Source organism: Oryx dammah, unplaced genomic scaffold (assembly GCF_014754425.2).
Source record: "Oryx dammah isolate SB20612 unplaced genomic scaffold, SCBI_Odam_1.1 HiC_scaffold_26, whole genome shotgun sequence".
NCBI lineage: Eukaryota > Metazoa > Chordata > Mammalia > Artiodactyla > Bovidae > Oryx > Oryx dammah.
Window position 1 is genome coordinate 47,978,677 of NW_024070210.1, and position 13,349 is coordinate 47,992,025.

The window sequence follows — 13,349 nt, forward strand, 5'->3', positions numbered from 1 at the left end:
ACTTCTCAAATTGCTTACCTTCTGCTTTCATGTAGTGTACAGAATAAGCGATGACTTTGTCTGAATTGTAAAGTGGCCTCTCCCAAGCTAAAAGGATGGCTGAACTCGACATGGTTTCAGCATGCACATTATAAGGAGCACTGGGTCTGTCTTCTGACATTACTACAGTCAGTCTGGCTCTAGATAAAATTGATCCTTGGCTGTTCTCAGCCATGCACTGATAAATAGCATCATCTTCAGGAATAATCTGGTTAATTACCAATTTACTGAAGGAATAAAAAAATTATTTCAATGAAACGTCTAAGGACGACATAAAAATAAAGTTATGCTAAGTGCATTTGAAACTTTAAATAACAAGTTACCAAGAGCAACCTGTGTAACCAGCCCTACTAAGGAAAAACGTACATGAATTGTTTACAATTACTCTTATTTTTTGAGTCTATATAAATAAGTATGTGTGATATCCAAATCCTTCTGGCTTGAGGCGACAGCTTGATCTCTTTTTTTAATTTGGCTTTTATTAAGGAAGTATATTAAGTATATTAACATTAATCATTAATAGCATCTAATTTCTATAATGTTGCAATGTTACATAAAATTCAGGTCAATAAAAATGTTCAGAAGCTTTGTTCAACATATGAGAATGGTACAAGAAGATTCCTATTTACACTAATAAAAATGAATTCTTAAAATCACTAAGTTTGAACTGTGGAGGAATGCTTAGAGACTTAATTATTTCCTTCTCAATTCTTCACTTTATGAAGCAAGGAACTGAGACTCCAAAGGGTTTACATGCTGCTAAAAACTTAGCTGGTGGCTTACCAGGACCAGAAGCCAGGTCTGGAGAATCATTCCAACTTTTATTATAATCCACCATGATCCACATATAAAATACAAAAGGATTCTGGCATGCTGATATTATAGCTTTAAGTTACTTTCTTATTGTTACTTCAGTTTAAAATACCAGTTTAGGTATTTGATGTTATAATTATAACCATTTCACATAAGAATTACTAAATCATTATGTTTTATCTAAAATAGTAGCAAAGTGACTTAGCCCACCTGTTGTACATTTTAATTCTACCATTTGAATGTATCTTCCTCCCATTTTTCAACCATGACATTTTGGGTGAGGGTATTCCTTCTGCCTGACATACAAATCGAGCAGTACCAGCTCGAGGCCTCGTTAAACTTTCTGGCCATTCGACAAATGAAGGAGGAGCTATTAAAAAAAAAAGAAAGAAAATATTTTTGTGGTACAAACACAAATCAGACAGTCAAGGAAGAGAACAGCAAATGCTACAAGTCCCATCCCTGAAAATATCTGACATTCTAAGCTTCTTGCCTGCACTCTACATCTATTAAAATCTCTCTCTGGATGCCTTTCCTCTGCATTGGTCAGTTAGATGTCCACTTCCCACAGGCTTTCCCCATTGACACCAAACATACAAACACACTAAAAATATGTGTGCCATGATCCTAATGTGCACATAGACAATAGATTAAAATTGTAGACTGGTCAATGTGTATATGAATTTGTAGATGGATGAGGAGATAAAAGGGAAGCTTAACTAAGAAGGACCATGGTGTTATAAAAGCAAATATGATGAACACTTCAGAGTGATTCTAGTCATATTTTAACACAAGGCTTTGATTTCCTCCTAAAATTCATTACTGGATTATAATATTTTAATCAACTTTCACATAAATGCTACAGAATTAAAGAAAAGTGGAAGTAAGCTATGAGGTAAAACAGCAAATGTTAAAATGTAAGATTCTCCTAATTGTAGAAAGAAAGGAAACATACCCAATACAGTTAAAGTTGCCATGGCAATTGTAAAGTTGCGTGTGCCTGGGGTAGTGGCCCGACAAACATACACTCCAGCATGTTGCAGTCTGATGTCAGATATCATGAGGTTACCATTTCCAAGTACCCGAGTATTAAAGACATCAATGGACTTGTGATCTATTTCAAAGAGAATACTTGAGTTAAAACAATGTAATATATGATCTAAAATTTGACAGAAGATCACTATCCAAACAATCATTATCACAAAAGGTCTAAAATTTTCTATACTAAAACCTTTCATCTACACTCTGTAATGCCAGAAAGTTAAAAGCCATGTAACTGCCAAACATGTGTGTTGTATATAAACATGTTATCAATTTCACTAGTATGAACAAAGTTGAAGGAAAAGATTTTTTTTTCCTCAGAAGACTTACCAAGACGGCTCCAAGAAATGACTGGTTTGGGATTTCCCGTGGCCACACATTCTAAAACAACAGTCTGATGAAGGGATGTTGTTATGTTTTGTGGACCTGCTACAATGGCTGGTGTGTGGAAGGACTTAGACTCCTTACCTTTAAGAGGGAAAAGGCAGGAGAGGCGAAATATTATGAATAAGATATAACAAATGAATTAAAGTATCTATTCTGAAGTCACTTTTTTCCTTTTCTAAAACAACTTAATTGAGATGTAACTCACCCATCTGAAGTACAATTCAACTGCGTTTAGTACTTTCGGAGTTGTACAATTATTACCATAACGAATTTTAAAGTATTTTCATTATCCCAAAACCAAATTCCATTCTATCAGCAGTCACTCTCAAAGCTCCCCATAGGCTAACAATCACTGATCTACTTTCCGTCTCTGGGTTTGCCTATTCCAGATATTTAATAAAAAAGGAATCACATCTTATATGGTCTTTCAGAACTGGCTTCTTTTCATTTAAACATTAGTTTAAGGTTCATTTAAGTTGTACCATGTACCACTACTTCATTTCTTTTTATTGAATGATAATAACAGATTAAATAATTAATCAAATGGATAAGATACATCTTATTTATTCATTCATTGGTTGATGGACACTTAGGTTGTTTCCGTATTAACCACTTTTAATTGAGGTTCAAACACCAATTTAATACTTTCACTAAACTTGTTAGGAATTAATGTGACAGTGGGGAGAATAAAGAAGTGAGAGAGTGCTTTTGTCTTTATGCTTCATACCAAGAAGCTAATAGATACCACCTAAAATTAAAATATGGCATTAAAAATTTAAGTTTTGATGTTTTTTAAATATTTTTTTAATCTTAAAGGATCTTTTAGGAAGTAATACCTCTTGTGAAAAATAAACATTCATGTGAAGTTCGACAGTGTCTTTAGGACAGGTTTTTTTCCCACAACATTCAAGTAAATTTAATTATTTAAAAATAAAAATCTAGCATCTGTGTATAATTCCATTTTAATAAAACACATTTCTTCATATTCACCTCTCTAGCTAGTTTCCCTTCTAACTATATTCATGTATGGCAAAATACATGAAATTATATACACTTAGTGTTACAATGATCACCTCTGGATATGGGCTAGGGACATTTTAAAACATATCTTTGTACTTTTCACATTGTTTAATGTAAAAAAAAGTATTTTACTTTCATAGACATTACTCTTTATAATAGAGCATGCAACATTTCTACAAATGATAATTTTTCCTATAACAACAGACAGAAAAACCCAAACTGGAAACAAATACATTTTTATTGACAATGGAAAATTCTGGTAAGAACTAGATGATTATTATTCTTTTTTGAGCCTTTTTGCATTTTATATTTTAAAAACAAAAGTATTTATAAAATAAAAATTCAGTCTTTCTTAAAGATGTTGATATTAACGTATAAAACAAGTTAGAGGAAGAAGGTTGCTTAAATATAGAAAAATGATCATTTTCCAACTAGATTACAATAAAATTTAAATGAAATTAAAGTACTACTTTAGAGCATACTATTATAACTAGAGAAGGAAAATTAATACCTGGGCCAATTAAAATTTGAAAAATAAACTTCTATGTGGTACCTGGAATCACTGTGAGAGAGGCCTCCATACTTTTACGCCTGTGGGCTATAGTAGCAGCAACACAACGGTAATTTCCAGCATCCCTTTGGTCAACATCATATATCTGCAGTACTCCTGTTGGCAGGGCAGTTATCCTGTCACTAGAAGAAACATGATTAAACTCTTTGTAGTAGAGATTTTATATTCTATTTTAACATTTATCCTATGGTAAGAATTAATACACTCAATCTTTTAAAAATGCCAGATGCAATACTTTCAAGACTAAAATATCAGCTTGATTCAGTTGTTTTCATTTGGGCTATAACTCTGTAAAATGCAAGTAATTATGCTGTATTTGACTTATGAAATCTATTGGTGTAATTTTACACAGAATCTCACTTGACATGATAACTTACATTTAGAGCTTAGTATGATTAGTACTTTTAGTACTTAGTACATTTAGAACTTACAATCTAGAGCTTAGTATGATTTTTTTCCAAATTCCCGACTTTTTGTCTGTTAGTATCTAGGTATTCGTTAAGATTTATCTGAATGTAAATTTTTTTAAAGCTCTTCCTTGAGTCCATCTTAGTGCTCTTTACCATTTCAGCAAGCAATTTGAGCCTGCTAAGGAATATTGCTACTCATTAGGACAGGAACCAAACTTTTGAAGTTGCTGCCAAGTTCCTGACCCCTAAACTCTGACCACCTCAGAGCACTAGGTATGTGCATGCATGCACGTGACTTTGTGTGTGTGTGTGTGTGTGTGTGTGTGTGTGTGTGGTGTGTAGTGTAGAGGGGGATGCTAAGCAATTGGCAAAGATGGAAGTGGGCAACCATTATTGTATATATGGGAAACCCTTAAACCTTTAAAATAGCATTGCTATTCTCCGTAGTCAAAGTGTAATTTAGTTTCCTAAATTCTTGGGCTGCAATCCAGGTGCCCAGGGGGTCCCATGGTTGGAAAAGATGTTTGAGGAAAAGAACAAAGCACTAAGAGAATCTGAATTCTGATCTGAACCAAGATGCCAGGAACTATGTCCCATGTACCAGAGACTGATAATCTAATTCTTTGCCTAAGTTTGAGATGTCTTAAAGCATCTCCCTACAATGTGGGAGACCTGGGTTCGATCCCTAGGTTGGGAAGATCCCCTGGAGAAGGAAATGGCAACCCACTCCAGTACTCTTGCCTGGAGAATCCCAAGGACAGAGGAGCCTGGTAGGCTAGAGTCCATGGGGTTGCAAAGAGTCAGACACGACTGAGACTTCACTTTAAGAAATTAGTTATGGCTATCATAAACAAAAATGAGTTTCACCGTGATATTTCTCCATATACGGTTTTATGATGAAATCTTTGGTCCTTCTGTATCATCTTCAAAGACAAAGGCTGCATTTACCTGTCCATAGTTACAGATAGAGTTGTCCGATTTAATTCCCATGTTATGGCCGCAGGAGGGTTTGATGAAATCTTGCACGCAAATCTAGCAACTCCACCTTCTTGGACTTCAATAGAAATTGGCTGAACTTCAAATGCAGAAATAGCTATAAGATAAAGTTTTTCACATTCAGAATAAGTACATGCACTATTATATAATGCTTGGAAAATAAAATTATGCTAGATATTACTTATCAAACTTGAACTTCTGCTCAGACATAAGGCCAACTGAATGTAACAAGCACAAAGAGAAATTAAAAGATAATTTTAGAAAAACCACGGGGCAGTTACCCTGCTAAAGGAGTTTAGTCTTTCCCAAAATGAAATTCTCAAGAATCTTAGATTTCAGAAAAAAATGAACATAACTGAAACAAAAAACAGCAATTATTAATGGTAGATAATGATATATTAAGGTGTGCAGTACAAATCTCAAATACTCAGAGGACAGGGAAATAAGTAAAGACAGACTAGTCAGGTAAAAATCTTTCACAAGGATTTTTTAAAATTAATTATTATTATTGTTATTATTTTGGCTGTATTGGGTCTTGGTTGCTTTTGTGCAGGCTTTTCTCTAGTTGTGGCAAGTGGGGACTACTCTTAGCTGCAGTGCGTAGGCTTCTCATTGCGATGGCTTCTCTAGTTGCAGAGTACAGGCTCTAGGGTGCGTGGGCTTCAGTAATTAATTGCAGCAGATGGGCTCAGTAGTTGCAGCTTTTGGGCTCTGGAGCACAGGCTCAACAGCTGCAATGCATGGGCTTAGTTGACCTGTGGCATGTGGGATATTCCCTGACCAGGGATCAAACCTGTGTCTCCAACATGGCAGAAGGATTATTATTCACTGTTCCATCACAGAAGTTGCAACAAGGGCTGGTTTTAAACTGAGTTTTGAAGAACCCATTGGGTTTAGATGGAAGGAGAAAAACAAGACATTACAGATGAAAGGAGTAACATGAAGGCAAGAACAGAAGTAAGAAATGTACAGCCTGTGTTCACAGGATTGTGAGGCAACAGCCAGGATTAACTATTGTAGAATAAATCAGATTAAAGGTTCATGGCAGAGTGGAAGGAGAGTAGAGATAAAACAGGTTTGTACCATGGTACAAAATAAGGCATCACTGAAAAGCTTCCAGCAAAGGAGTATCATGGTAACAGTAGTGTGTGGGAAAATTAATCAGGTACTATTAGGATGGATTGAAGAAAAAGAGCCTTAAGTTAAAAGACCAACAGGCTGTTTAAATAAAAATGACAGAACCGGGTGGCGGCAGTGAGAACAGAGAGATTCTGCAGATACTGTAATGAAAACAGACTTGGTTTTTATTGGACAAAGATATGTCATTCCATGTTTGGAATAAAATGAGGTTGGTATTGATGGAGCAGAATGAGAGTGGAAAAGTGAAGACAAATGATGTGTCTGAAAAATAAACGCACACAGATTCAAGAGACTATTTTTAGACTTAAGTCTTGAAATGTTGATATTTTCTAGAGATAATTCTTCTTTACTCTTGTAGACAAGCCTCCAAGTTTTACATTTTGATGGAGCCCAGACTCCAGGTAATAGTGTAGCTTGCCTTTCCTCTACTAAGTCTTCCAGGATATAAAGAAAGGGCCACAATAGCAGTCTCACTCTCCATCCTCAAACCCCAGTTCAAAACATAAATATGCATATATACAATTTCCAAGAAAATGAGAAATTATGAAGAAATATAGAAGTAATAAGGGCTGGATGACTTATGCCTCATTGCACTGGGAAGTGTAAGAGGTTACAGAAGACTAACAAATTCTGCCTTGGACGTGACTTCATTAATCTGTAAATGGATCATGGGCCTTTACAGGTCTAGAACAAAGTCAGTGAGTAATAATGAAAATGCTCTTAGGAATATCTTCTTCGAAAAAGGATGGAGTGGGAGTAAATTAATATGTTGTATATGTAACAAAAAATTCTTACTACTTCAAAACAGCAGTTTCAAACTGCTGTTGTCAGTAGACTCAGAAGGTTAAAAGCATTTTTATGATAATCATCCTTTGCCTTTTTCACCTTCATTTCTCTTGAGTATACAGTGCTCCCAGAAGCTACATGATGGGTGATAAAAAGCAACACAGCGAATTCACTGTGAGAATCCAACTGTCTTCTACTAAGCTTATTTAAGAGACTTGGACAAATGTAAAACAGTGTCATTCATCTTACTAAAATTTTTTGGAAAACAGTTATTTTTCATTAAATGTGCTATCTTAATATGTAATTCATCAGTGTTTTCAAAATTAATATTTTTAAATTTTCTCAGTTTTAATTTCTAATAATAAAGTATTATTAAATATAACCTGGAAAAGGTCAGTTTTCATTCCAATTCCAAAAAAAAGGCAATGCCAAAGAATGCTCAAACTACCACACAATTGCACTCATCTCACATGCTAGTAAAATAATGCTCAAAATTCTCCAAGCCTGGCTTCAGCAATACATGAACTGTGAACTCCCTGATGTTCAAGCTGCTTTTAGAAAAGGCAGAGGAACCAGAGATCAAATTGCCAACATCCGCTGGATCATCGAAAAAGCAAGAGAGTTCCAGAAAAAACATCTATTTCTGCTTTATTGACTATGCCAAAGCCTTTGACTGTGTGAATCACAATAAACTGTGGAAAATTCTTCAAGAGATGGGAATACCAGACCACCTGACCTGCCTCTTGAGAAACCTATATGCAGGTCAGGAAGCAACAGTTAGAACTGGACACGGAACAACAGACTGGTTCCAAATAGGAGAAGGAGTCCATCAAGGCTGTATATTGTCACCCTGCTTATTTAACTTCTATGCAGAGTACATCATGAGAAATGCTGGACTGGAAGAAACACAAGCTAGAATCAAGATTGCCGGGAGAAATATCAATAACCTCAGATATGCAGATGACACCACCCTTATGGCAGAAAGTGAAGAGGAACTCAAAAGCCTCTTGATGAAAGTGAAAGAGGAGAGTGAAAAAGTTGGCTTAAAGCTCAACATCCAGAAAACGAAGATCATGGCATCTGGTCCCATCACTTTATGGGAAATAGATGGGGAAACAGTGGAAACAGTGTCAGACTTTATTTTGGGGGGCTCTAAAATCACTGCAGATGGTGACTGCAGCCATGAAATTAAAAGACGTCTACTCCTTGGAAGAAAAGTTATGACCAATCTAGATAGTATATTCAAAAGCAGAGATATTACTTTACCGACTAAGGTCCGTCTAGTGAAGGCTATGGTTTTTCCAGTGGTCATGTACGGATGTGAGAGTTGGACTGTGAAGGCTGAGCGCCGAAGAATTGATGCTTTTGAACTGTGGTGTTGGAGAAGACTCTTGAGAGTCCCTTGGACTGCAAGGAGATCCAACCAGTCCATTCTGAAGGAGATCAACCCTGGGATTTCTTTGGAAGGAATGATGCTAAAGCTGAAGCTCCAGTACTTTGGCCACCTCATGCGAAGAATTGACTCATTGGAAAAGACTCTGATGCTGGGAGAGATTGGGGGCAGGAGAAGAAGGGGACGACCCAGGATGAGATGGCTGGATGGCATCACGGACTCAATGGACATGAGTCTGAGTGAACTCCAGGAGATGGTGATGGACAGGGAGGCCTGGCATGCTGTGATTCATGGGGTCGCAAAGAGTCGGACACGACTGAGCGACTGAACTGAACTGAACTGAAATATAACCTACCTAAACAAAAGCTCTTTGGAGTCCTCAAGATTTAAGCATATAAAGAGTGAAACTAAAATGTTTAAGGATCACTATTCAAGAACACTGGACTCTCTCTGTAATTCAGGTCCTTATCACCAACTGCCCGGAAGTCTTGAAGGAGTGTCTTTAGGTGAGATCTGTCCTGATATCAGAGTTACCTTCGAGAGTGATGGTCATAAAAAACAAATTTGATTTGTGTTACTGATGAATTATTTACTCCCTATAAAACTCTAACACTTTGCATTCAACCACTTGAAATTATGTCTCACAGACACTGAACTATTTATGATTCTCTGAATAAACTGTATTTCACATCTCTGAACAACATATAAGCTTTCCTTCTCTTTCAAATATTGTAGATCCCTTTGTCTACATGATGAAATCCTATTATCATTTAAAACTTAGTTATCTTGTCTCACCCTTTGGGAAGCTGTTCCTGACTCTTTTCTTCTATAAAACTCCTGCAGAATGAAGACCTTTATTGCTACTTTTATCCCACAGTATTATTGTCACATATTCACAAGACTGTCTCCCATTCCACATTCTGAGCTCAATAAGGACAAGTAGTGGGTCATAACTTTGCAGGATCCCTTAAGTCAATGAATGGTACAGACTTGGCACTAAAACAATACCTGTTGGATTAAACTGAACATTTTAAAATGTTCTCTAATTCTACCCCAAGACAGATGGGTCATGGTGGAGAGTTCTGACAAAATGTGGTCCACTGGAGAAGGGAATGGCAAACCACTTCACTATTGTTGCCTTGAGAACCCCATGAACAGTATAGAAAGGCCAAAAGATATGACACTGAAAGATGAACTCCACTCAGTAAGTGCCCAATAGGCTACTGGAGAAGAGTGGAGAAATAACTCCAGAAAGAATGAAGAGATGGAGCCAAAGCAAAAACAACACCCAGCTGTGGATGTGATGGGTGATGGAAGTAAAGTCCGATGCTGTAAAGAACAGTATTGCGTAGGAACCTGGAATGTTCGGTACATGAATCAAGGTAAATTGGAAGTGGTCAAACAAGAGGTGGCAAGAGTGAACGTCGACATTCTAGGAAATCAGTGAACTAAAATGGACTGGAATGGGTGAATGTAACTCAGATGACCATTATATGTACTACTGTGGGCAAGTACCCCTTAGAAAAAATGGACTAGCCATCATAGTCAACAAAGAGTCTGAAATGCAATACTTGGGTGCAACCTCAAAAATGACATAATGATCTCGGTTTATTTCCAAGGCAAACCATTCAATATCGTAGTAATCCAAGTCTATACCAAACCACTAAGGCCAAAGAAGCTGAAGTTAAATGGTTCTATGATGACCTAGAAAATCTTCTAGAACTGACACCAAAAAAAGATGTCCTTTCCATCATAGGGGACTGGAATGCAAAAGTAGGAAGTCAAGAGATACCTGGAGTAACAGGTAAGTTTGGCCTTAAGAGTACAAAATAAAGTAGGCCAAAGGCTAACAGTTTTACAAGAGAAAGCACTGGTCATACCAAACACTCTCTTCCAGCAACACAAGCAATGACTCTACACATGGCCAATAGTGATGTCAGACTGATTATATTCTTTGCAGCTGAAGATGGAGAAGCTCTATACCATCAGCAAAAACAAGACTGGGAGCTGACTGTGGCTCAGATCATGAACTCCTTATTGCAAAATTTAGATTAAATTGAACAAAGTAGGAAAAACCACCAGACCATCCAAGCATGACCTAATCAAATCCCTTATGATTATACAGTGGAAGTGACAAATAGATTCAAGGGATTAGATCTGATGGAGAGAGTGCCTGAAGAACTATAGACAGAGGTTCATAACACTGTACAGGAGGCAGTGATCAAGATCATCCCCAAGAAAAACAAAGGCAAAATGGTTGTGTGAGGAAGCCTTACAAGTAGCTGAGAGAGAGGCTAAAGGCAAAGGAGAAAAGGAAAAATATACCCGTCTGAAGGCAGAGTTCCAAAAACCAGCAAGGAGAGAGAAAGCCTTCATCAGCGATCACTGCAAAAAAAGAAAAAAGAAAAAAAACAGAATGGGAAAGACTAAAGATCTCCTCAAGAAACTATAGATACCAAGGGAACATTCCATGCAAAGATGTGCACAATAAACAACAGAAACAGTATGGACCTAACAGAAGCAGAAGATATTAACAAAAGGTGGGAAGAATACACGGAAGAATTATACAAAAAAGCTCTTAAGACCCAGATAACCACAATGGTACGAATACTCACCTAGAGCCATATATCCTGGAATGTGAAGACAAGTAGGCCTTACGAAGCATCACTACAAACAAAGCTAGTGAACGTGATGGAATTCCAGTTGAGATATTTCAAATCCTAAAAGATGATGCTATGAAAGTGCTGCATTCAATACGCCAGCAAATCTGGAAAACTCAGCAGTGGCCACAGGCCTGGAAAAGGGCAGTTTTCATTCCAATACCAGAGAACAGTAATGCCAAAGAATGCTCAAACTACAGCACAATTGCACTCATCTCACACGCTAGCAAAGTAATGCTCAAAATTATCCAAGCCAGGCTTCAACAGTACATTAACCAAGAACTTCCAGATGTTCAAGCTGGATTAAGAAAAGGCAGGGGAACCAGAGATCAAATTGCCAACATCCGCTGGATCATCGAAACAGCAAAACAGTTCCAGGAAAAACATCTACTTCTGCTTTATTGACTATGCCAAAGCCTTTGACTGTGTGGATCACAACAAACGTTGGAAAATTCTTTAAGAGATGGGAATACCAGACGACCTTACTTGACTCCTGAGAAATTGGTATGCAGGTCAAGAAGCAACAGTTAGAACCAGACATGGAACAACAGATTGGTTCCAAATAGGAAAAGGAGTACATCATGGCTGTGTACTGTCAGCCTGCTTATTTAACTTATATGCAGAGTACATCATGAGAAACACTGGGCTGGATGAAGCACAAGCTGGAATCAAGATTGCTGGGAGAAATATCAATAACCCCAGATATGCAGAGGACACCACCCTTAGGGCAGAAAGTGAAGAGGAGCTAGAAGCCTCTTGATGAAAGTGAAAGAGGAGAGTGAAAAAGTTGGCTTAAAGCTCAACATTCAAAAAACTAAGATCATGGCATCTGGACCCATCATTTCATGGCAAATGATGGGTAAACAATGGAAACAGTAAGAGACTTTATTTTCTTTGGATCCAAAATCACTGCAGATGGTGATTGCAGCCATGAAATTAAAAGACGCTTGATCCTTGGAAGAAAAGCTATGACCAACCTAGACAGCATATTAAATAGCAGAGACAATACTTTAACAACAAAGGTCCATCTAGTCAAACCTATGGTTTTCTCAGTAGTCATGTATGGATGTGAGAGTTGGACTATAAAGAAAGCTGAGTGCCGAAGAATTGACGCTTTTGAACTGTGGTGTCGGAGAAGACTCTTGAGAGTCCCTTGGACTGCAAGGAGATCCAACCAGTCTATCCTAAAGGAAATCAGTTCTGAATAGTCATTGGACGGACTGATGGTAAAGCTGAAACTCCAATACTTTGGCCACCTCGTGCAAAGAGTTGACTCACTGGAAAAGACTCCGATACTGGGAGGGATTGGGGGCAGGAGAAGGGGACGACAAAAGATGAGATGGCTGGATGCCATCACCGACTCGAGGACATGAGTTTGAGTGAACTCCAGGAGTTGGTGATGGACAGGGAGGCCTGCCATGCTGTGATTCATGGGGTCACAAAGAATTGTACACGACTGAGCGACTGAACTGAACTCAACTGAACTCTGCTTATTATTTTGTGTGCTCTAATTCTAAACAATCGCTGATACTTTAGTGGTATCATTTTTTGGAGACAAAAATTTATACTTCCTCTATTAAAGGATTTTTATAAAAATTAAATAAGTCAATATAGTAGGGCTATCTATAAAACTTTTTATCGGTGTTGTGATTACTAAGAATAAAAATAGTCACTCTGTTGCTCTGAGTAATTTCCCTCCAGCCACTTAGGCAACTAAGTGTTTTTTATCTGAATCCCATCTAACCAATCAAACAATATGGGCCTCCAAACCACCCTTTCTTTGAACAATTCCCTTTCTTTCCCAGATATATGTCTATGAAATCCCTATGCTTTTTTTTACTATAAAAACCAAAGTAACTTTGACTTTAGGTCAAATGGGCTAGAATTTTGGAGTTTCAGAAGTGTGAGAACTAAAAGTTAAATGGATGTATCCTGTAACACAGCAAGGGTATTTGTTTATTTTTGGCAGTGTATGTCGGGGGGGGGACAGGTTTACTGAGCTATAATTCAAACCGTATGTGATTTATACCCATTTAAAGTGTAAAATTCAATTTAAATTCACCTATTTAAAGTATACAATTCAATGGGTTTTA

The 13,349-nt window shown here is 37.2% G+C and overlaps 1 protein-coding gene across 1 annotated transcript in view; it reads right to left on the reverse strand.

Moving 5' to 3' along the window:
* Nucleotides 1–13,349, reverse strand: part of PRTG (protogenin) — a gene marked incomplete at its 5' end in the record, with an annotated part of 146,475 nt that overhangs the window by 71,413 nt on the left and 61,713 nt on the right. Inside the window, 6 exons of the mRNA XM_040226582.1 lie at nucleotides 19–266; nucleotides 1,063–1,222; nucleotides 1,808–1,966; nucleotides 2,224–2,361; nucleotides 3,854–3,993; nucleotides 5,230–5,374. Coding sequence (XP_040082516.1) covers nucleotides 19–266; nucleotides 1,063–1,222; nucleotides 1,808–1,966; nucleotides 2,224–2,361; nucleotides 3,854–3,993; nucleotides 5,230–5,374 — 990 coding nt within the window. The remainder of the gene's footprint in view (nucleotides 1–18; nucleotides 267–1,062; nucleotides 1,223–1,807; nucleotides 1,967–2,223; nucleotides 2,362–3,853; nucleotides 3,994–5,229; nucleotides 5,375–13,349) is intronic.